We start from the raw sequence: 25,684 nt of genomic DNA on the forward strand, positions 1-25,684 counted from the left end.
GGTTGCAAAGATTTGGACACAACTAAGCGAGTGAACTGAACTGTTGCCAATAGAGCTTCTTGGTAAGAAATGTTAAAAGAAAATCTTTAGAGAGGAAGAAAATGATAAAGGTAAGAAACTCAGAACTACATGAAGAGAATTGAAGAAGGAATAACCGAAACCAAAAGCTTTTATTTTTCCTGTTCCGAATTGATGTAACAGATGACACTTTGTTCAATAATAATAATATGAACACTGTATTCAATTATGTATGTTTATGTGTGTATGTATATGCTGATGTTTATTCACATACATGTGATATGAATGATGGCAATGATCTAAGGGACAAGAAGGAGGAATTAGGATTACTTTGTTATAAGGTACTTAGTGAGCTTGTGTTGTGCACTGTAAACTTCAAAAAGTGAACTGATGAAAGTGGATTTGAATTAACTGTTGATGTATATTGTAAACTCTAGGGAAATCACTAAAACAGGTAAGAAAAGGAGTATAACAACTATGCTACGAAAGGAGATAAAATGAGATAAAATGCTTAATTAGAGCCACCAAAGGCAGAAAAAGGGTGAAAGACAAAAGAGGAAAAAATCACAAGGACAACAAATATAAAGCAGTAATAAATATAATAGATACTAGTCCAACTATAACAATAAGGACTTTGAACCTCAATGGTCTAAATGCACCAAATAAAGATTGACATTGACAGACTATATCAAAACAGGACTAATTATAGCTTGTCTACAAGAAATCCATGTTAGAGGAGGAGGAAAAGATGGCGGAGGAATAGGTGGACGTGGAGTACATCTCTCTCCACAGATACATCAGGAATACACCTTCAGACACAGAAGTGCATGCAGAATACCAGCTGAGAGAGGACATGAGTACCTGACCAGCAGAAAAGAATATACAGAACCACACAAAACTTGGTAGAATGAAGGAACTAGCAGGGGGAAACAGGAGTGTTCATAGGACTGCACCTGCCCTTGGCGGGTGGGGGAACTGAAGCAGGGGTCTGATCACCACATTGGAGCAACTGTCTGAGTCAGAGGAGAAACATTTAAGGCTGAGAGTGAAACAGCTGATCGGTAGCAGCTTAAATGGAATGAGAATCAGACAGTCCTTGCTGCAGCCCCAGACACACCCAGGACAGGGACGCAGGTCCCCTAGAAGGTGCAGCAGCTGGGAGCTGGAGTTTAGAGATTGTGGAGCAATCCCAGAGTGAGGGCTGCTGTTGACTGCAGAGAGACAGATAGAGGACATGTAAGGGAGGAGATCATGGTGGGAAATGCCTGTGGAGGAAAGCCTGGCAGCCATGGAAGCAAGACAATACTGCTGAGTCACACACAGTGGGTGGGGCCATCACCATAGCTTCTCTCTTCCCACACTCCAGCATCAGCAACTGAACAATAGAGAGGCTGGCCCATCAAACACCTGACACCTGACTGTACTGAACTACAGAGTAGGACTCCACCCAGGGTGCCCCTTTAAGAGCCTGATGCACCGATCTACAAAGTAGGACCCCAGCTGGGGGGGCCCTCTTTATGTGCCTGATGCCCTGAACAACAGAGAAGGACCCCAGGCAAGGGATCCCTCTAAGTGTCTGAATGGGTGGAGCTACGGAGAAAGACTAGCCAAAGAGGCCTTCTGATCGCCAGCTACAAGAGGCTCGAGAAAAGACTCTGATAGGGCCATAATTCCTTTTGGCAGAGGCAGTTTGTGCCTCTGCACACTTGGTGCCACTAGGGTCCCTGCAACCCAAGCAGCTGTGCCACATTCATGCTCAACCCTCGCTGGGGCAGAGCTGCCTCAGGCTAAAAGAAGTATTTTATCTACGCACGCAGGGTCACTTCGGTCATGTCCAACTCTTTGTGACCGAGCGGACTGTGGCCTGCCAGGCTTCTCTGTCAGGTGGGGTTCTCCAGGTAAGAATACTGGAGTGTATTGGCCAATACTGGTTGCCATACCCTTCTAGAGCACTATATTTCCTGCTCCTCTAGCCGCCAACTCCCCTGAGTATCTGGTGCTGCTAGAACCCCTGAGACCCAAGCAGCTGCACCACCTCCACACCTGGCCCTCACTGGTGCAGACCCAAGTCCTCCCGGGGCAGCTTCAGGAGCAAACCCCAGTGGGTGACCCACATGCAGAGATGGAAATGAAACCACAATTGAAATCAAGGCACAGTGTGGCTAAGGAAGAAGACCCAAAACCTTCCCACCAGCTGTATAAGCTGCAGATTAAACCCACAGGATCAACTAGGCAGACTCTGTGTCTACGGAATATATAAAAGGACATTAAGAGCTCCGACAAAAGAAAATGCACTAGATTTGATAGCTGTGGACATTGGAGGCAAGAATACACAGGAGTAGGGCCAGAGTAGAATCTGAGCTGCCCCCACAGCAGGTCCAGAGACCAGCACAGTGTCAGAGGGCACCCTAGAGAGGTGAGGGGGGACTGTGACTCCCAGTGAGGAAAAGGACTCTGACAGCAGTGACTCAAAAACACATTTATTATTCTTATGTTTTGACTTGTTCTGTATGTTCTTTTGGATCTTTTTCTTTTTTTTCCCTCCCTCTATTGTAGTTTTTGATTTTTATTGGCACTATGAAATCTAATTAAGCTTTTGAGTTTTTTTTTCATTCACACTTTTCACTGTTGTTATAAAATTCTGCCTCTATGTTGGGCTTCTGCAGTTCTTTGGAGGTTTTTTTTTTTTTCTTTCTTCTTCCTTTTTTAAATTTTAATTTTTAATTTTTTTAAACCTATTTTATTTTTCTACATTTATTCCTTTGTTTACTTTTTCCACTGTTCTTTTCCCTTTACAGATAATCTTTAATGTGTATAAACCTTATTTATCTACCTCTATTTAACTTTGCATACCTATTCTTGCTTTCTTTGCTTTCTTTCCTCTCAACATTTGTTAATTTTAATTTCATTGCTTTCTTCCCCACTTGGCATCTTGCTTTAGTTTTGTTTTCTAGTCTGTGCTTTAGTTAGTTTTGTTCTTAACTGGTAGATGTAATTTTTGGTTTCCTTTGTTTGTTGGGTCAATCTATTGTACTTCTTTTTGTTGGACTGTTTTGATTTTACTTATGGGTGTATATGTATATGTGTATATTCCACTATTTTAATTATTATTTGCTTGATTCTGTAAGGGCCATTTATGTGGTGTTCATCTTTGGTTTCTCATTTTTGGGTATTTGTTTTAATCTCACTTTATGCCACAATAAACCACTTATGGAATCTTTGTTCCTGACCACAGATTAAACTCTGAGCCTTTTGAGTGGAGCACTGACTCCAAGACCCTCAGACTACCAGAGAACTAATCCTAGGGTGTATCATATAGTGAGAACTCACACAAAGGAAACCATTTGAATGCAAGACCCAGCATTACCCAACCACCAGTAGCAAAGCACCCTGTGCAGGATGCCTCATCTAAACAACAAACAAAACACAAATACAAACCCAATCATCAGCAGACAGGATTACCATCTCACTCAGCCTTGCCCATCAAAGGAAAAACAAACAAACAAAAAAACTCAGTACAAATCTCACCCTATATGAAGCTTACACAAAACAAGGGACCAACATTAGGAGGGCAGAAACCAAAATGAGGAAAGAATTCAACCTTGAAGCCTGGGAAAAGGAGATCTCAAACACAGTAAGTTAAAAAAAATAATGAAAAGGCAGAGAAATACTACACAAATGAAGGAACAAACTAGAAACACAGAAGTCCAAATAAATGAAGAGGAAATAGGCAAACTACCTGAAAAAGAATTCAGAATAATGATAGTAAAAATGATCAAAAACCTTGAAAACAGAATGGAGAATATGCAAGAATCAATTAATAAAGACCTAGAAGAATAAAAGAATAAACAAAGAGAGATAAACAACACAATACTGAAATTAAAAATACTCTGGAAGGAATCAATAGCAGAATATCTGAAGCAAAAGAAAGAATCAGTGAGCTGGAAGGTAAAATGGTGGAAATAGCTTCAGAAGAGCAGAATAAAGTACAAAGAATGAAAAGAATTGAAGACAGTCTCAGAGACCTCTGGAACAATATCAAATGCACAAATATTCGAATTATAGGGGTCCCAGAAGAAGAACAGAAAAAGAAAGGGAATGAGAAAATTTTTGAAGAGATTATAGTTGAAAATTTCTCTAACATGGAAAAGGAAATAGCCAATCAAGTTCAAGAGGCACAGAGAGTCATATACAGGATAAACCCAAGGAGAAACACACCAAGACACATACTAATCAAACTAACAAAGACTAAACACAAAGAAAGAATATTAAAAGCAGCAAAAGAGAAGCAACAAGTAACATACAAGGGAAACCTCATATATTTTAACAGCTGATCTTGTACCAGAAACTCTGCAGGCCAGAAAGGAATGACAGGATATATTTAAAGTACTGAAAGGGAAAAATCTACAAACAAGACTACTGTACGTGGCAAGGATCTCATTCAAAATTGATGGAGAAATAAAAAGCTTTCCAGACAAGCAACAGTTAACAGATTCAGTACCACCAAACCAGCTTTACAACAAATGTTAAAGGGACTTATATAGTCAAGAAATACAAGAGAAGAAAAAGATATACAAAATCAAACCCAATTAAGAGAACGGCAATAGAAACATATATATAAATAATTACTTTAAATGTAAACAGATTAAATGCTCTAACCAAAAGACACAGACTGGCTGAATAGATACAAAAACAAGACCCATATATATGCTATCTACAAGAAACTCACTTCAGACCTAAAGACACATATAGACTGAAAGTGATACATTCCAGGCAAATGGAAAGCAAAAGAAAGCTGGAGTAGCAATCCTCATATCAGACAAAATAGACTTTAAAATAAAGAATATTACAAGAGATAAGGAAGGACACTACATAATGATCAAAGGATCAATCCAAGAGGAGGACACAACAATTATAAATATCTATGCACCCAACATAGGAACACCTCAATACATAAGACAAACACGAAAGGAGAAATTGACAGTAACACAATAATAGTAGACTTTAACACCCCACTCACACCAATGGACAGATCATGAAAACAGAAAATTAATAAAGAAACAGAAGTCTTAAATGATACATTAGATGAAATGGATCTCATTGATATCTTCCTGACATTCCTTCCAAATGCAGAATACACCTTCTTCTCAAGTGCACATGGAACATTCTCCAGGACAGACCACATCTTGGGTCACAAATCAAACCTCAGTAAATTTAAGAAAATTGAAATTGTATCAAGCATCTTCCCTGATCACAACGCTATGAGACTAGATATCAATTACAAGGAAAAAAAACCTAAAAAACACGCACACATGGAGATTAAACAATGTGTTTCTAAATAACCAATAGGTTACTGAAGAAATCAAAAGGGAAATCAAAAAATTTCTAGAAATAAATGACAATGAAAACACAGCTCAAAACCTATGGGATGCAGCAAAAACAGTTCTAAGAGGAAAGTTTATAGTAATACAATCCTACCTCAAGAAACAAGAAAAACGTCAAACACAATGTAACTTTACACCAGAAACAAATGGAAAAAGAAGAACAAAAACCTCTCCAAAATTAGTAGAAAGAAATGAAATAAATAATAGTAAAGATTAATAAAACTAAAAGCTGGTTCTTTGAGAAAATTGACAAACCTTTGGCCAGACTCGTCAAGAAAAAAAGAGAGAAGAATTAAATCAACAAAATTAGAAATGAAAAAGGAGAGCTTACAAAAGGCAATGCAGAAATACAAAGGATTATAAGAGACTATTATGAACAACTATGTGGCAATAAAATGGATAACCTGGAGGAAATGGACAGATTCTTAGAAAAGTTCAATCTTCCAAGACTGAACCAGGAAGAAACAGAAATTATGAACAACCCAATTACAAGCACTGAAATTGAACTTGTGATCAAAAATCTCCCAAAAAACAAAAGTCCAGAACCAGATGGCTTTACAGGAGAATTCTATCAAACACTCAGAGAAAAGCTAATGCCTATCCTTCTAAAACTTTTTCAAAAAATTGCAGAGAGAGGAACACTTCCAAACTCATTCTACAAGGCTACCATCACCCTGATACCTGAACCAGACAAAGACAACACAAAAAAGAAAACTACAGGCCAACAGCACTGATGAACATAGATGCAAAAATCCTCAACAAAATTTTAGCAAACAGAATTCAGTAACACATCAAAAAGCTGATACAACATGATCAAGCTGGGTTTATTTCAGGGATGCAAGGATTCTTCAATATACACAAATCAATCAATGTGATACATCATATTAACAAATTGAAAGATAAAACCCGTATGATAATCTCAATAGATGCAGAAAAGGCCTTTGACAAAATTCAACACCCATTTATGATTAAAACTCTTCAAAAAAAAAATGGGCATAGAAGGAACCTACCTCAACATAGTAAAGGCCAGATATGATAAGCCTACAGCAAACATTATTCTCAATGGTGAAAAATTGAAAGCATTTGTGCTAAGATCAGGAAGAAGACAAGGGTATCCACTTTCATCACTATTATTCAACAGAGTTCTAGAATTCCTAGCTACAGCAATCAGAGAAGAAAAAGAAATAAAAGGATTCCAGATTGGAAAAGAAGAAGTAAAGCTTTCCATTTGCAGATGACATGACACTGAACACAGAAAACCCTAAAGACAGTATCAGAATATTACCAGGGCTAATTAGTGAATTTAGCAAAGTTTCAGGAAACAAAGTCAACACACAGAAATCACTTGGATTTCTATATACTAAGAGTGGAAAATCAGAAAGAGAAACTAAGGAATCAATCCCTTTTACCATTGCAAAAATAGAATAAAATATCTAGGAATAAACTTACCTAAGGAGACAAAAGAACTACACAGAAAATTGTAAGACACAAATGAAAGAAATCAAAGATGCCATAAACAGATGGAGAAATATTCCATGTTCATGGGTAGAAAGAATTAATGCTGTGAAAATAAATATACTACCAAACATAATCTACAGATTCAGTGTGATCCCTATCAAATTACCAATGGCATTTTTCACAGAACTGGAACAAAATATTTCACAATTCATATAGAAACACAAAAGACCTTGAATAGCCAAAGCAGTCTTGAGAAAGAAGAATGGAGCTGGAGGAATCAACCTTCTTGACTTCAGATTATACTACAAAGCTATGGTCATCCAGACAGTATGGTACTGGCACAAAAACAGAAATATAGACCAATAGAACAAGATTGAAAGACCAGAAATAAACCCATGCACCTATGCATACCTTATTTATGACAAAGGAGGCAAGAATATACAATAGGGCAAAGACAGCCTCTTCAATAAATGGTGCTGGGAAAACTGGACAGCTACATATAAAAGAATGAAATTAGAACACTTCCTAACACCATACACAAAGATAAACTCAAAATGGATTAAACACCTAAATGTAAGACCAGAAACTATAAAACTCTTAGAGGAAAACATAGGCACAACACTCGATGACATAAATCAAAGCAAGATCCTCTGACCCACCTCCTAGAATAATGTAAATAAAAACACAAGTAAAAAATAAAAATAAAACACAAGTAAACAAGTGGGACCTGATTAACCTTAAAATCTTTTGCACAGCAAAGGAAACTATAAGCAAGGTGAAAAGACAACCCTCAGAATGGGAGAAAATAAGAGCAAATGAAACAACTGAGAAAGGATTAATTCCCAAAATATATAAGCACCTCATACAACTCAATACCAGAAAAACACACAACCCAATCAAAAAGTGAGAAAAAGACCTAAATAGACATTTCTCCAAAGAAGACATATGGATGGCTAACAAACACATGAAAAGATGCTCAAAACTGCTCATTATTAGAGAAAAGGAAATCAAAACTACAATGAGATATCACCTCACACTAGTGAGAATGGCCCTCATCAAAAAGTCTACAAACAATAAATACTGGAAAGGGTGTGGAGAAAAGGGAATACTCTTGCATTGTTGGTGTGAATGTAAGCTGATACAGCCACTATGGAAGAGGGTATGGAGATTCCTTAAAAAATAGGAATAAAACCACCATATGACTCAGCAATCTCGCTACTAGGCATATACCCTGAGGAAACCAAAATTGAAAAAAACACATGTATCCCATTGTTCACTGCAGCACTATTTACAATAGCGAGAACATGGAAGCAACCTAGATGTCCATTGACAGATGAATGGATAAAGAAGTTGTGGTACATATACACAATGGAATATTACTCAGCCATAAAAAGGAACACATATGAGTCAGTTCTAATGAGGTGGATGAACCTAGAACCTATTAAACAGAGTGAAGTAAGAAAGAGAAAGATAAATATTGTATTCTAATGCATATACATGGAATCTAGAAAAATTGTACTGAAGAATTTATTTACAGGGCAGCAATAGAGAAATCAAAAAAGCAAGAGAGTTCCAGAAAAACATCTATTTCTGCTTTATTGACTATACCAAAGCCTTTCACTGTGTGGATCACAATAAACTGTGGAAAATTCTGAAAGAGATGGGAATACCAGATCACCTACCCTGCCTCTTGAGAAACCTCTATGCAGGTCAGGATGCAACAGTTAGAACTGGACATGGAACAACAGACTGGTTCCAAATAGGAAAAGGAGTATGTCAAGGCTGTATATTGTCACCCTGATTATTTAACTTCTATGCAGAGTACATCAGGAGAAACGCTGGGCTGGAAGAAGCACAAGCTGGAATTAAGACTGCTGGGAGAAATATCAATAACCTCAGATATGCAGATGACACCACCCTTATGGCAGAAAGTGAAGAGGAGCTAAAAAGCCTCTTGATGAAAGTGAAAGAGGAGAGTGAAAAAGTTGGCTTAAAGCTCAACATTCAGAAAACGAAGATCATGGCATCTGGTCCCATCACTTCATGGGAAATAGATGGAGAAACAGTGGAAACAGTGTCAGACTTTATTTTTTGGGGCTCCAAAATCACTGCAGATGGTGACTGCAGCCATGAAATTACAAGACACTTACTCCTTGGAAGAAAAGTTATGATCAACCTAGATAGCATATTCAAAAGCAGAGACATTACTTTGCCAACAAAGGTCCATCTAGTCAAGGCTATGGTTTTTCCAATAGTCATGTACGGATGTCAGCGTTGGACTGTGAAGACAGCTGAGCACCGAAGAATTGATGCTTTTGAACTGTGGTGTTGGAGAAGACTCTTGAGAGTCCCTTGGACTGCAAGGAGATCTAACCAGTCCATTCTAAAGGAGATCAGTCCTGGGTGTTCTTTGGAAGGAATGATGCTAAAGCTGAAACTCCAGTACTCTGGCCACCTCATGCAAAGAATTGACTCATTGGAAAAGACCCTGATGCTGGGAGGGATTGGGGGCAGGAGGAGAAGGGAATGACAGAGGATGAGATGGCTGGATGGCATCATCGACTCGATGGACGTGAGTTTGAGTAAACTCCAGGAGTTGGTGATGGACAGGGAGGCCTGGTGTGCTGCAATTCATGGGGTCTCAAGCAGTTGGACACGATTGAGTGACTGAACTGAACTGAACTGAACTAATGGAGAAACAGTTACAGAGAACAGACTTATGGACACAGGGAGAGAGGATGAGAAACTGAGATGTATGGATTGCTGTATGGCTCAGGAAACTCAAACAGGGGCTCTGTATCAACCTAGAGGGTGGGATAGGAAGGGAGATGCAAGGGAGGTTCAAAAGGGAGGGGATATATTTATATCCCTGATATATGGCTGATTCATGTTGAGGTTTGACAGAAAACAACAAAATTCTATAAAGCAATTATTCTTCAGTAAAAAATAAATTAATTAAAAAAAGAAATCCATGTTAAATACAAAAATACATATAATTAAAACTAAATGGGGAGCTTCCATAGTGGCTCAGTGGTAAAGAATCCACCTGCTAATGCAGGAGACACAGAATCAATCCCTGATCCAGGAAGATCCCACATGCCTCGGAGCAATGAAGCCCGTGTACTCTCTCCCATGCCAGAGAGCCAGAATCACTGCACTCACGTGCTGCAACTACTGAAGGCTGAGCACCTAGAGCCTGTGATCCAAAACAAGAGAAGCCACCACAATGAGAAGGCTACACACTGAAACTAAAGAGTAGCCCCTTCCACCACACCTAGAGAAAGGCCACACAGCAACAAAGACCCAGCGCAGACAAAAAGAAAACAGAATAGACAGTTCAGTGGTTAAGAATCTGCCTGGCAATTCAGGGGACACATGTTTGAGAACTTGTCTGGGAAGATCCCACATGCCAGTGGTCAACTAAGCCCTCTGTGCCACAACTACCAAGCCCACGCACTGCAACCACTGAAGCCCATATGCCCTAGAGCCCATCATCTGTAACAAGACAAGACACTAGGGTAAGAAGGCCCTGCTCATCCAACTACAGGAAGCCCATGTGCAGCAATAAAGACCCAGCACAACCAAAGTAAAAAATTTAAATGTATATATATATTTAAAAACCTACATGGATGGAGAAAAATATGCCATGCTAACACTAAAACAAAGCAGGAGTAATTATGTTAATTTCAAATACAACAGACGTTAAGGCAAGGAAAATTATCAGGAATACAGAAACTGATTACATAATGATAAAGGGCTCAATTTTCCAAGAAGATATAACAGTCCTTAGCTTGCATATATGCCACAACACAGTGGAATATCTTTTTGTCTTTTCATACTGTTCATGGGGTTCTCAAGGCAAGAACGCTGAAGTGGTTTGCCATTCCCTTCTCCAGTGGACCAAGTTTTGTCAGAACTCTCCACCATGACCCACCCATCTGTCTTGGGTGGCCCTACATGGCATGGATCATAGTTTCAGTGAAAAAGCTGACTTGAAACTGAACATTCAAAAAACTAAGATCATGGCATCTTGTTCCATCACTTCATGGCAAATAGATGGGGAAACAATGGAAACAGTGACAGACTTTATTTTCTTGGGCTCCAAAATCACTGCAGATGGTGATTGCAGCCATGAAATTAAAAGATGCTTGCTCCTTGGAAGAAAAGCTATGACAAATCTAGATAGCATATTCAAAAGCAGAGACATTTCTTTGCCAACAAAGTTCCGGCTAGTCAAAGCTATGGTTTTTCCAGTAGTCATGCATGGATGTGAGAGTTGGACCATAAAGAAAGCTGCTGAGCAACAAAGAATTAATGCTTTTGAACTGTGGTGTTGGAGAAGACTCTTGAGAGTCCCTTAGACTGCAAGGAGATCAAACCAGTCAATCTTAAAGGAAATCAGGCCTGAAATGTACATTGGAAGGACTGATGCTGAAGCTGAAACTCCAATATTTTGGCCACCTGATGTGAAGAACTGGCTCCTTGGAAAAGATCCTGATGTTGGGAAAGATTCAAGGTGGGAGAAGGGGACGACAGAGGATGAGGTGGTTGGATGGCATCACTGACTTGATGGACATGAGTTTGCACAAGCTCTGGGAGTTGGGTAATGGACAGGGAAGCCTGGCGTGCTACAGTCCATGGGATCACAAAGAGTTGGACACAACGAAGTGACTGAACTGAACTGAATAACAGAGTGTCAAATTATACAAGGGAAAAATCTAATAGAACTGTAAAAGAGAAATAGATGAATTCACTATCATACCTGGAGATTTTAAACATCCCTCTATAAAATGCACTGATCCAGCAGGCAGAAGATCTATAAGAATGTGGCTGAATTTTAAAAAAAACCATAAGGAGTAAATATAAGGAGTCTATAGACTACTTTATTCAACCACAGCAGAAAACATCCCTCCTTAAACTTACATGGAACATTCACCAAGACAGACCATATTCTGGGCTATAAAACATACCTTAACAAATTTATTATGAAAGAATAGAAATCATATAATGCCTACCCTCAGAGCACAATGGAATTAAATCAGAAATCATTAACAGAAAGCTTACTTGAAAATCTCTTTCTTATTTGAAAAGCTTACTTGAAATTGTGGGGAGATTTACAGACATATTTCTAAGTAACACATGAATCAAAGAAGAAATCTCCAAAGAAATTTAAAATTATTTTGAATTAAATGAAAATGAAAACATAACTTGTCAAAAAATTTGTGGAATACAGTGAATCAGTGCTTAGAGGGAAATCTGTAGCACTGAATATATTATAAAAATATATTTAGAAAAAAGAAATATCTAAGATAAATAATCCAAGTTTCCAACTCAGGTAACTAGAAAAAGAAGAGAAAATTCAATCCAAAGTAAGTAGAAGAGAAAGTAAGAATTAGACCTGAAATCAAATGAAAATGCAAACAGAAAATCAATAAGAGAAAATGAAACCAGAAGGTGGTCACGGAAAAAGACCAATAAAATCAACTAGCTAGGCTAACTAAGAAAGAGAGGAAACAAATTACTGTCAGTAGAAATGAAAGAGGAGACATCACTCCAGATCCCACAGGCACAAAAGGATAATAAAGGAGTACTCTGAACAAGTTTTTTTTTTTTTTTTTTAAAAGATCATGGCATCTGGTCCCATCACTTCATGGCAAATAGATGGGGAAAAAATGGGAACAGTGACAGACTATATTTTCTTGGGCTCCAAAATCACTGCAGATGGTGGCTGCAGTCATGAAATTAACAGCCAATTGTTGCTTGGAAGAAAAGCTATGACAAACCTAGACAGTGTGGTGAAAAGCAGAGACATCACTTGACCAACAAAGGTCCATATAGTCAAAACTATGGTTTTTTCAGTAGTCATGTATGGATGTGGGAGTTGGACCATAAAGAAAGCTGAGTGCTGAAGAATTCATGCTTTTAAACTGTGGTGTTGGAGAAGGCTCTTTAGAGTCCCTTGGATAGCAAGGAGATCAAATCAGTCAATCCTGAAGGAAATAAACCCTGAATATTCATTGGAAGGATGGATGCTGAAGCTACAGCTCTAATACTTTGGCCACCTGATGCATAGAGCTGATTCACTGGGAAAGACCCTGATGCTGGGAAAGACTGAGTGCAGGAGGAGAAGAGGATAACAGAGGATGAGACGGTTGGATGGTATCACCGACTCAATGCACATGAGTTTGAACAAACTCCAGGAGATGGTGAATGACAGGGAAGCCCGGCCTGCTGCAGTCCATGGGGTCGAACGAGTTGGACATGACTGAGTGACTGAACAACAACTGAACAAGTTTATGCCGACAAATTTGATAACCTAAATGAAATAGGTTACTTGAAAGATACAATCTGCCAAACTCACACAGGAAGAAGTAAACTAAACGAGTAGGCCTATATATTTTAAAACAAATTGAAAGCACCAGGCTTGGATGAATTCACTGGTGAATTCTGCTACACATTTAAGGACAAAATTATACCGTTCTTTTTTACAATCTCTTTTGGAGGATAGACGCCAAAGCAATACTTCCTAACTCATACTATGAGGCTAAAATTATACTAATACTAAAAGCAGATAAGACATTACAAGCATAGAAACCTTAAAGACCAATATGATCATAGATAATAAAGAATATTTACAAAAATTCTACTACTAATAATCATAAAAATGGTAAGAAACTTGAAGCTTTCCCACTAAGATTAGGTACAAATCAAAGATGTCCCTTTGCACCATATTTTTTCAGACTTCATACTAGAAAGTCAAGCTAATTCAGTAAGAACAGAAAAGGAAATAAAAGCTATACAGATTGGGAAGAAAAAATAAAACTGTCTTCATTCAAAGATTAAATTACTTTCTGTGTAGAAAATCTAAAATAATTGACAAAAAATTGAAACTAATAAACAATTATAGCAAACTTGCAGGATACAAGTTAAAATTACAAAGCCAATCATTTTCTTATATACCAGCAGTGAACAAGTGGACTTTGAAATTAAAAAGAAGATATCATTTACCAAATTAAATAATTATGTATAAATCTTACAAAATATGTACAAGATCTAGATTAGAAAAATCATAAAACTCTGATAAACAAAATCAAAGAAGAACTAAATTAATGAAGGATGGTCATTGATAGGAAGACTCAATATTGTTAAGATGTCAGTTCTTCCCAATTTGACTTATAGATTCAATGAAATCCCAATCAAAATGCCAACAAGTTATTTTGTGGATATCAAGAAACTGGTTTAAAAGTTTATATGGAGACGGCAAAGACCCAGAATAGCCAATACAATATTAAAGGAGAAGAACAAAGCTGGAGGACTGACACTACCTGACTTCAAGATTTACTACAAAGCAACAGTAATCAATACAGTGTGATATTGATAAATAGATCAATGCAACAGATGAGAGAGACCAGAAATAGACCAGCATGCATGTTAAGTCACTTCAATCATGTCCAGCTCTTTGCAACCCTATGGACTGTAGCCCGCAAGGCTCCTCTGTCCATGGGATTCTCCAGGCAAGAATATTGGAGTGGGTTGCCACGCTCTCCTCCAGGGAATCTTTCCAACCCAGGGATTGAACCCTCATCTCTTATGTCTCCTACATTGGCAGGTAGATTCTTTACCAGTAGCACCATCTGGGAAGCTCCTGGAAATAGACTTAAATACAGTCAATTGACTTTTGACAAAGGAGCAAAGATAATCCAGTAAAGATTGTCTTTTCTACATATGATGCTGGAATAATTGGACATCCACAGGCAAAAAATCCAGTTCTAAACATAGACCATATATCCCTCATAAAAATTAACTGAAAATGTATTCTAAGTCTAAATATAAACCTCAAAACTATGTAACACCCAGAAGATAACCCAGATAATTGAGTTTGGCAATGGTGATGACTTTAACAGATTAAAAAAAAACAAAGATACAATCCATGAAAGAAAGAACCGATAAACTAAACTAACTAAAGAGAGAAAGAGAGAGAGAGAAAAGGAGGAGATGCAAATCTCCAATAAATAAAATTAAAAATTAAAGAGGAAACATATTAAAAATGATACCACATAAATACAAATGATTGAAAGAGATACTATGAAAATTATATATTAACAAATTGGACAACCCAGAAGAAATGAATAAATTCCTATAAACATACAACCTACCAATATTGAATCATGAAGAAATAGAAAATCTGAACAGACCAATTACTAGTAAAGAGATTGAGACAGTAATCATAAATTGCTAACAAAGAAAAACCCAGCTGTTAGGGAAAACACATTGACTGAAACTGCCCACTCTGGCCAGGCACCACAGTAAACATCTGCCTGAGTTATTTTACAACAGGAACATGGAGCTAACAAGGCACCACCAACCAGAAGAATTCGGGAAGTCAAAAGGAGATGCCACATGCCCCACTGACCTCCCAGAATCCTGCTCACTGGAATCCATTTTGGCTGAACAATGTGTGTGCCACCAGGAAGGACCCCGAGTCAGACAATTCGGAAACTAACCCCATCACCATAAAATTCAGGACGGTGAGCTATGTGGCAGAGCAGTCCTCCTGGGTTCCCTTATCTTCCTGGTCTCGCCTGGGTGCCCCCTCCCAATAAAGTCTCTTGCTTCGTCAGCATGTGTCTCTCCTTGGACAATTCATTTCCAAGTGTTGGACAAGAGACCACTCTCACACCCTGAAAGGAGTCTCTCTTTCTGCAACACAGCCAAATGGTTTCACAGGTGAATGCTACCAAACACTTAGAGGACTAATATAAATCCTCCTCAAAGTCTTCCAAAACAAAAAAATCAATAATAATAAGAAGGAGAACACTTCTAAACTCAGTTTATGATGGCCATACTCCTCGGATATCAAAACCAGACAAGAATACCACAAGAAAGGATAATTAGGTCAATATCTCTGATGAATATTGATGTAAAAGTCCTCAATAAAATATCAGCAAACCAAATTCAACAATACATTGAAAAGATTACACACTATGACTGATATGGTGATTTATAATAAGAAATACATATTTGGCCTTCAATGCCATTTCTGACACAGAGCTCCTAAGAACCTTGGAATTTCTTAAGTGAAAACAGTTATTAAGGTATCTCTTGTTATATTAATGAGGTGGCATTTAGACTTCACTTAAGGGTGGGGGCTGGTTGCCATGAGTACCAACCATGTTACTGCTGCTAAGTCACTTCAGTTGTGTCCGACTCTGTGTGACCTCATAGACAGCAGCCCACCAGGCTCCCCCATCCCTGGAATTCTCCAGGCAAGAACACTGGAGTGGGTTGCCATTTCCTTCTCCAATGCATGAAAGTGAAAAGTGAAAGTGAAGTTGCTCAGTCGTGTCTGACTATTCGAGACTCCATGGACCGCAGCCTACCAGGCTCCTCTGTCCATGGGATTTTCCAGGCAAGAGTACTGGAGTGGGGTGCCATCGCCTTCTCCGAACCATGTTACTAGAGGGTTGGAATTTTCAGTCCTATCTCCCTGACCTCCAGGAAGGGAAGAAGGGTCTGCAGTTTGAACACTTGCCAACAGCCAACAGTTTAATCAATCATGCCTATTAACAAAGCCTCCCCCAAACCCCAGAAGATGGTATATGGAGAGCTTCTAGGTTGGTGAGCACGTGGAGACCAGGGGAAAGTGGCACACCTTGAAAGGGCAAAGAAGCTCTATGCCCTTTCCTCCATATCTTGCTGTATAAATTTCTTCCATCTGGATGTTTCTGAGTTATATCCTTTTATAATAAACCAGTAATCTAGAAAATCAAATGTTTCTTTGAGTTCTGTGAGTCATTCTAGCAAATTAATCAAACCCAAGGAAGGAGCTGTGGGAACCTCCAACTTGTAACAAGTCAGGTAGAAGCATAGGCAACAACCTCGGCTCATAATTTCATCTGAAGTGGAAGGCAGTCCTGTGCAACTGGTCCCTTTACCTGTGCAATCAGATGCTATCTCTGATAACATCAGAACTGAGCTTAATTCTCAAATAGCCTGCTAGTGTCATAGAACTACTTATTGCTGTGGGGAAGCCTACACAGATACAGACATACATACATACACACATTGGAATTAGGTTGTGGGGCCCAATTTAATGACCAAGTGGAATTTATTCCTAGAATACAAGGATAGTTCAATAGCCACAAATCAATCAATGTGGTATACCACATTAACAAAATGAAGGATAAAAAAAAATCTTAAAAGTATCTCAACAGATGCAGAAAAAAACATTTGATTTCAACATCCATTTACACAAAAAATTCTCAACAAAACAGGTACAGAAGGCAAATAGCTCAGTATAGTAAGGGCCATATATGACAAACACATAGCTGACATCACATTCAATGATGAAAAAGTGAAAAGTTTTTCCTCTAAGAATGTCCACTCTTCCATTTTTATTCAACATGATACTGGAAGACCTAGTCAGAGCAATTAGGCAAGAAAGAGAAATAAAAGGCATTTAGGTCTAAAAAGGAGAAGTAAAACTGTCTCTATTTGCACATGACAGGAGATACATACACAAACGCACCATAAAGACTTCACACACACAAAACAAAATTACAGCTAAGCAATAAATTCAGTCAAGTTGTAGGATACAAAATCAATACAAAAATCAACTGCATTTCTAAACACTAACAATGAATTATCTTTAAAAAAAAAAAGAAAACAATCACATTTACAACTGCATCAAAAAGACTAAAATACCTAGGAAACCAAAGAGGCTAATGATCTGTACTGCAAACCATTAAGATTTTGAGGAAAGAAAGTGAAGAAGACACAATTAAGTGGAAATACACACTGTTTTCATGGATTAGAAGAATTAATATTGTTACAATGTCTATACTACCCAAAGTGACCTATAGTTTCAATGCCATCCCTATCAAAATTCTAATGTTATTTTTCATAGAAACAGAAAAAACAATCCTAAAATTTATATGAAATCATAACTCTGAATAATCAAAGCAGTCTTGAGAAAGAAGAAGGGGAGATATCATAATTTCTGATTTCAAACTATCACCAGTTCAGTTCAGTCACTCAGTTATGTCCAGCTCTTTGTGACCCCAAGGACTGCAGCATGCCAGGCTTCCCTGTCCATCACCAACTCCCGGATCTTATTCAAACTCACATCCATCAAGTCAGTGATGCCATCCAACCATCTCATCCTCTGTTGTCCCCTTCTCCTCCTGCCTTCAATCTTTCCCAGCATCAGGGTCTTTTCCAATAAGTCAGTTCTTCACATCAGGTAGCCAAAGTATTGGAGTTTTAGCTTCAGCATCAGTCCTCCCAATGAATATTCAGGACTAATTTCCTTTAGGATTGACTGGTTGGATCTTCCTGCAGTCTAAGAGACTCTCAAGAGTCTTCTCCAACACCACAGTTCAAAAGCACCAAAAGCACAATTCTTCTGCACTCAGCTTTCTTTATAGTTCAACTCTCACATCTGTACGTGTAAACTATATTACAAAGCTATAATACTCAAAACAGTATGGCATTGGTATATACACATCAGTCAGAAAAGACAGCCCAGAAACAAACTCATAAATATATGAATCAACTAAATTATGACAGAAGGGCCAGGAATATACAATAGGGAAAAAACAGTTGCTTCAATAAATGATACTGGGAAAATGGATAAACCACATGCAAAAAAAAAAAAAAAAAAGAGACACTGGACCCCTATCTTATACTAAACACAAAAATCAACTCAAAATGGATTAAGGAATTGAATGTTAAGACCTAAAACTGTAAAACTCCCAGAAGAAAATATAATAGAGGACAAGAATGACATTAGTCTGAGCAATGACTTGTTTGATTTGACAACAAAAGCAAAAATAGATTAAGTGGAACTACATCAAACTAAGAAGTTTCTATACTGCAAAAATCTTCTACACTATCAACAAAATGAAAAGGCAACCAATAGAAGGGAAGAAAATATTTGCAAAGTATATGTCTGATAATGAGTAAACATCCAAAATATATAAAGAATTCATATAACTCAATAGGAAAAACAATGAAACAATCTGATTAAAAAGTAGGCAGAACATATGAATAAACATTTTTCCAAAGGGGGTATGCAAATGCCCAACTGGTAAATGAAAAGGTACTCAATATCACTAATCATTGCTGCTGCTGCTAAGTCGCTTCGGTCGTGTCCGACTCTGTGCGACCCCATAAATGGCAGCCCACCAGGCTCCCCCATCCCTGGGACTCTCCAGGCAAGAACACTAGAGTGGGTTGCCATTTCTTTCTCCAATGCATGAAAGTGAAAAGTGAAAGTGAAGTCGCTCAGTTGTGTCTGACTCTTAGCAATCTCATGGACTGCAGCCCACCAGACTCCTCCCTCCATGGGATTTTCCAGGCAAGAGTACCGGAGTGGGTTGCCATTGCCTTCTCCACACTAATCATTAGGGAAATGCAAATCAAAATCACAGTGAAATATCACCCCACACCTATTAGGATGGCTATCATCAGAAAGACAAAAGATAACAAGTGTTGGTGAGAATGTGAAGAAAAGGGAACCCTTGGCGTAACACTGGTGGGAACACAAATTGGTGCAGACCCTGTGGAAAACAGTATAGAGGCTCCTCAAAAAATTAAAACTAAAACTATCAAATGGTCTAGCAATCCCACTTCTGGGTATATATCCAAAGGGAATAAAAACAAGGTATCAGAAGTCTGTTCTCCCATGTTTATTATGTATATTCAAAATAGCTAAGATATGAAAACAAGCTAAGTGTACAACAACAGAAGAGTGAATAAAGATGTGGTATTTATATTTATATCTGTACACACACATATACACACAATCAGGTATTATTCAGGCATGAGATGGAAGGAGATCCTTGGCTGTGACGACAGGATAGACCTTGAGGGCATTATATGCTAAATGAAGTAAGTTAGAAAGAGAAACAAATATGGTATCACTTTATGTGGAATCTAAAAAAATATAAACTCATAGAAACAGAGACTAGAACGATGGTTACTAGGGACTGGGGGTGTGGGAGAAATGGGAAGATGTTGATAAAAAGTACTTAAAACTTCCAGTTATAAGATGAATAAGCTCTGGGGATCTAAAAATACATCATGCTGACTATAGTTAATAATGGGCTTCCCTGGTGGCTCAGATGGTAAAGAATCTGCATGTAATGCAGGAGGCCTGGGTCTGATCCCTGGGTTGGGAAGATCCCCTGGAGGAGGGCATGGCAACCCACTTCATGATTCTTTCTTGGAGAATCCCCATGGACAGAGGAGCTTGGCGGGCTACAGTCCATGGGTTTACAGAGTCAGACATGACTAAGCGACTAAGCACAGCGTGGCACATAGTTAACAATACTGAATTGAATATTTGAAAGTTGCTAAGAGTAGATCTTAAATATTCTCACAACAACAAAAAAAGAAATGGCAATCCTGTGATGTGAGGGAGGTGTTAACTAACACTATGGTGGTAGTCATTTGCAACTTAAAAGTGTATAGAATTAATTCATACATCTTAAAAAATATACCACGTTATATATCACTTATATCTCAATAAAGTTGGGGAAAAATAAAATGTAATAAATAAATAAAAACTGATTATTTTCTCTTGTGTCTACATGGAAACATAAAAAGAAGCCAAGTGCATTTTTGTCTTCAAACATCTTTTAAAAAAAATTCCTAAATAGTATCCAAATTATTTTAGATATATATTTTACATATTAAAAATTTTTATATAAATAAAACATATTTTATTTTATAATTTAATAATATTTTATTCAAAAATAAATTTTATTCATATTTTCTTATATTGAAACTGGATTATTTGCTTTACAAGGGAGAATTAAAAGATTTCTTCTTTCATTTTACAGCTGTTTCATGAGGGAAAAGATGAAATCAAAACACCAGAGATTTCTCTGACTCATGAGAGTAGGACATCTAGCCCAAAGTATTGTGCTAAAGGGTAAATGTATCTTCCTGTGTCTTACTAGGATATTCTCAAACTCTATCATAGTGCTAGTTTACTGCAGCACTAACTTAAGAACTGCAGTGTTGGAGAAGACTCTTGAGAGTCCCTTGGTCTGCAAGGAGATTCAACCAGTCCATTCTGAAGGAGATCAACCCTGGGTTTTCTTTTTTTTTTTTTTTCCAACCCTGGGTTTTCTTTGGAAGGAATGATGCTAAAGCTGAAACTCCAATACTTTGGCCAACTCATGTGAAGAGGTGACTCATTGGAAAAGACTCTGATGCTGGGAGGGACTGGGGGCAGGAGGAGAAGGGGACGACCGAGGATGAGATGGCTGGATGGCATCACTGACTTGATGGACTTGAGTCTGAGTGAACTCTGGGAGTTGGTGATGGACAGGGAAGCCTGGTGTGCTGCGATTCACGGGGTTGCAAAGAGTCGGACACGACTGAGCAACTGAACTGAACTGAAGACCAATCATTCAGAATCTTTAAAAAAAGGAATTAAATAATACAAATGTGTACTTGATTTAATATTTCATCAAGAACTGTACTTCTGCCTCAAAACTGAGTCTCTAGATGTGGCTGAACTAGTTGTGTTGCTTCTGTACACCTGGCATTAGCACTAAGTAAGAACAGAAGCTTTTTTTAGATGAACTTAGCAATACACACATATGGTTCAGAAATACTTGAAGTGTTGAACAACAATTTTGTATCTCGTGGTTTTCCTAGAACAACTGAGTTGACATGTGCATTCATAGTACAAAAAGCAAGTAATGTTGTACCTAACACAAATCAGAGCAGCAACAGTGGTCACTGTACAGTTTCATACTGCTGCTACTGCTGCTGCTAAGTCGCTTCAGTCGTGTCCGACTTTGTGTGACCCCATAGATGGCAGCCCACCAGGCTCTCTGGTCCCTGGGACTCTCCAGGCAAGAACACTGGAGTGGGTTGCCATTGCCTTCTCCAGTGCATGAAAGTGAAAAGTGAAAGTGAAGTCGCTCAGTCGTGTCTGTACATACAGTAAAAACACTGCCAGTTTCACATAAAAATGCATTTGACAGTAAGTATTAACATAAAATATTAATTTTCTTTATTTTACCCCTGAGGACACTTTTAACTTAACAAAATTCTCTGTGGTGAAAAGTATGCATAAAGCATTTCTGCTATACATCAAAAAATGATGACTGTCTAGAGGAAAAGCACTTGCGCAACTTGCTGAGCGTAAGATCAACTAGCCACTTTTTTCATAAATTTACATGAGAAAAATGACTGGCGGACAAAGAAAGGTTATTCAGACTTGAATACTTGGCACATTTTCAAAATTACAGAAGTGACTTTAGCATACTAAGGAAAACAACTGACAGTATTTGTAACCAATGATACATTTGAGTTTTAAGCAGGAATTAGAATCTTAGAAAATTTGCTTTCACCAATGTGAGCTTTATAGCTTCCCAACACTTAGAAGACATTCCTGATAAGACTAGTTGTGAATGAATGTAATTTTGATAGTATAAAATGAAAACATGTCAATGTTAGATCTGCATAACTTAATGAACCAATATTTTCCAAATAAACCATGTGAAGCTACAAAATCCATTAAAAGTGCAAGACAGACCAATGGGTTTTAATGTAATAGTATGAAGAGCTCATTTATATAATTTCAGAATCCACATTGCAACTAACCTTTAAAAAACCCCACTATTTTCAACTTTTGGTGAAGTATTCACCTCAAATATCCATAATCTGAGATGGCTATTAAAATATACTAGTCCTTTTTCTAAGTGCATGTCTATATGAAGCTGGATTTTCTTATACTTCAACCAAAAAAACATACTGCATCAGACTGAATACAGAGATACTGTGAGAAGCTAGCTGTCATCTTTTAAGTCAAAAAATAAAGAAGTTTGCGAAAATGTAAAAACAATGTCATTCTTGTTAGACAATTTTTTTTCTTGGAAAAGGTCAGTTTTTCGTTAAAAAATATGCTATTTGTACTAATATTTAATCAATTTATTGTTATTTTAAAAGGAAATGATAAATATTAAAAAAATTTAAAATTTCAAGTATGGTAAATATTGATAGATAGAACCCACATATTTTAAAAAGTTCACCAAGATCCTCAATAATTTTTAGGAATATACATTTGAAAATTACATTTCCAACATACTGAAGTATTCTAAAAAAAGGAAAACAGAATTGGGTAATGAAGTAAAGGGTCATTACTTACAGCAAAAAAGCCTCATTCACAGCATCAAAGAACTCAGGCCAGAGTACTTCCTGAGGTTCATGTCCATGGTAGGTGAGCAGAGCCTCTACCAGCGGTTCAAAATCTGGCAAAGTAACAAGTGGGACACAGATTCGTGACAGGGACCTTACTCGTTCAGGAGACATCCTATGGAATAAATAAAATGAGAAATAAGTACCAAAATCTTAGAGCCACACATAGTTAAAGGCATATAAAATCTTCATGCTGAAAGAATTTAATTATTTCTTTGAATTATTTTTTGATTTGAATTTCTTTTGAATTATTTCTTTCACTTCTGAGGTTATAACTACTGATATTCATCACATTTGCAATTAAAACAAGGACACCTAAAATATTTATTAACTAGCTAAAAGTAACAAAAACAAATCCATTTGATGTTAACATGAATAACACTTTTTGTTAAACAATAACTATATTTTACAAAACAAAAAAATATTTAGTGAGAAGAGTGGCACTATTTTATATGTTTACAAATCTCTTTCCTATATGGTTTGAAAGAAGACAGTGGATTCTTATATTTAGTTGTGCATATTTATTGTAATACATTATTTTGGTTGAATTACATGAAGTCTAGTCCCACAAAGATATGTAGCTTTAAAAGGCAAGAGCGTTATAATAGACTCTTCACACAATTATACATATTCTCCTTTGACACTACACTAAAATTCATCAAGTGCTGCTCACACTCATTCCTGCAAGTCTGTCTAGGAACACAAGTAGAGCTGCCTGCCAGAGGTCTAGAGGGCTGGTGACGGGTTATCTCTACCATGAGAAAGGCTGACATTATCCACAAATTACTGGTCAATCATTACCCTGAAAGCTGAATCAAACTGATATAAAATTTTATACAGAGATAAGCATTACCCTGATCTCTGTATCAAAAAGTTAAAAACAAAAAATAAGCTTCTCTTTGTCCTTTTGTATTATATCCTAGCAGAACTACTCAGCTCAATCTTTGGAGTCATTGTTTGTTATTTAGCTTTATCTTCTATTCAGCCAATTTATTGACTCCTCCTGCCCCAAATGTCTCCTTTTCAGGAAAAATAAAACACATTCCTATTTCAAGGATTAATAGTTTCTCTTAAGATAATTAATTGTTGTTTTTCAGTTGCTCAGTCATATCTGCCTCTTTGCAACCCCGTGGACTATAGCATGCTAGGCTTCCCTATCCTTCACTATCTCCCAGAGTTTGCTCAAACTCATGTCCATTGAGGTGGTGATACCATCCAACTATCTCATTCTCTATCTCACACTTCTCCTCCTGCCCTCAATGTTTCCCAGCATCAGAGTCTTTTCCAATTAGTTGGCTTTGTACATCAGGAGACCAAAGTATTGGAGCTTCAGCTTCAGCATCAGGCCTTCCAATGAACATTCAGAGTTGATTTCCTTTAGGCTGATTAAGGAATAATAAGATAATTATTATCTTATAATTACAATTATTATAAATATTATAATATTTATATTATATAATTATATAACATAATTATATATTATAATTGTAACATTTATAATAATTATATTATAATTATTATCTTATTATTATAATAATAAGATAAAAACCCAATCACTTATCCTTATAAATGTATATATTGGCATATTTGCGTTTTCTGTTTGTTACATTTGGTTCATTTTTCCTTATGGTGTCCATTTTTCATGAATATCTGGTGATTTTCGCTTGTTCTTTCTGGAATTTGGGATTCCACATTAGTCTCTCCATGAATGCTCTGTTCAGCGTAGTTGACCTCCAGTGCTAGGGGGCAGGGTCAGGGATGTGGTGCTGGCTGGGGTTGCCAATAAATTGCATTCTGGGCATTAGACCACCCCCCAAAATGCTGGGAGTTGATAGCCATTTGATACTTATTCTCCTTCAAAGTCTCCTCTCCCTCCTATTCGTTGGAAACAGGACACCACTGTCTCTATTCTGGGGCTAGTGGATGAGGAGGAGGAGTGGATAAGAGACTAGCCGGCTGGCTGCTATTACTGCAGTACTAAGTACTACTGTCTTGTTGGCTGCCATCTACCCTCCTATTTCTTGAATCCACACTAAAAAAAATGCTCTTACAAGCTTTTTGGGATGTGATATTTACCTTAAAAATATGCCCCTACCTACCACTTTAAGCCTTTCTCATAATTTGAGGGTCATCAAAAGCCCCCTCTCGTTCTCATGGTATTACGTATTTAATTGTTAAAATTATAGAAGTTGGGAATATAAAGTAAATGCTAGGATATTCAGGTGCTTAGTTCATCACTTGATTTCATTTTTTACATTACATTTTCATGTTAATCTTCTGGCTAAATCGTGAGAGTTCCTACTCGTCATAGGTTATGCACATTAATCTTCAGGATTTTTCCAAGTTTTCTACATCAGAGGTACTCAAAGTACAGGTCTAGAAATCAGCAGCAGCAGCATCCCTAGAAGTGAGGCCAAGGAATCTGTTTACATTTTTCCAGGGTAATCTTCTGCACACTAAAGTTTGAGAAACACTGCTTTACTCTTTAACAGAAGTCTCCAGAATTAGATATCAATCTCTAGCAATAAACTGAATGCTTTAAGAAAATATAATTGCATATAAGGTTTGCTAAGTCACTTCAGTCATGCCCGACTCTTGGCGACCCC

At 37.5% G+C, this 25,684-nt stretch overlaps 1 protein-coding gene across 1 annotated transcript in view; it reads right to left on the reverse strand.

Annotated features, from left to right (window-relative positions):
- Positions 1–25,684, reverse strand: part of FANCC (FA complementation group C) — a 325,895-nt gene that overhangs the window by 60,071 nt on the left and 240,140 nt on the right. The window contains exon 7 of the mRNA XM_040245158.1: positions 23,029–23,193. Coding sequence (XP_040101092.1) covers positions 23,029–23,193 — 165 coding nt within the window. The remainder of the gene's footprint in view (positions 1–23,028; positions 23,194–25,684) is intronic.

Source organism: Oryx dammah, unplaced genomic scaffold (assembly GCF_014754425.2).
Source record: "Oryx dammah isolate SB20612 unplaced genomic scaffold, SCBI_Odam_1.1 HiC_scaffold_1, whole genome shotgun sequence".
Taxonomy (NCBI): Eukaryota; Metazoa; Chordata; class Mammalia; order Artiodactyla; family Bovidae; genus Oryx; species Oryx dammah.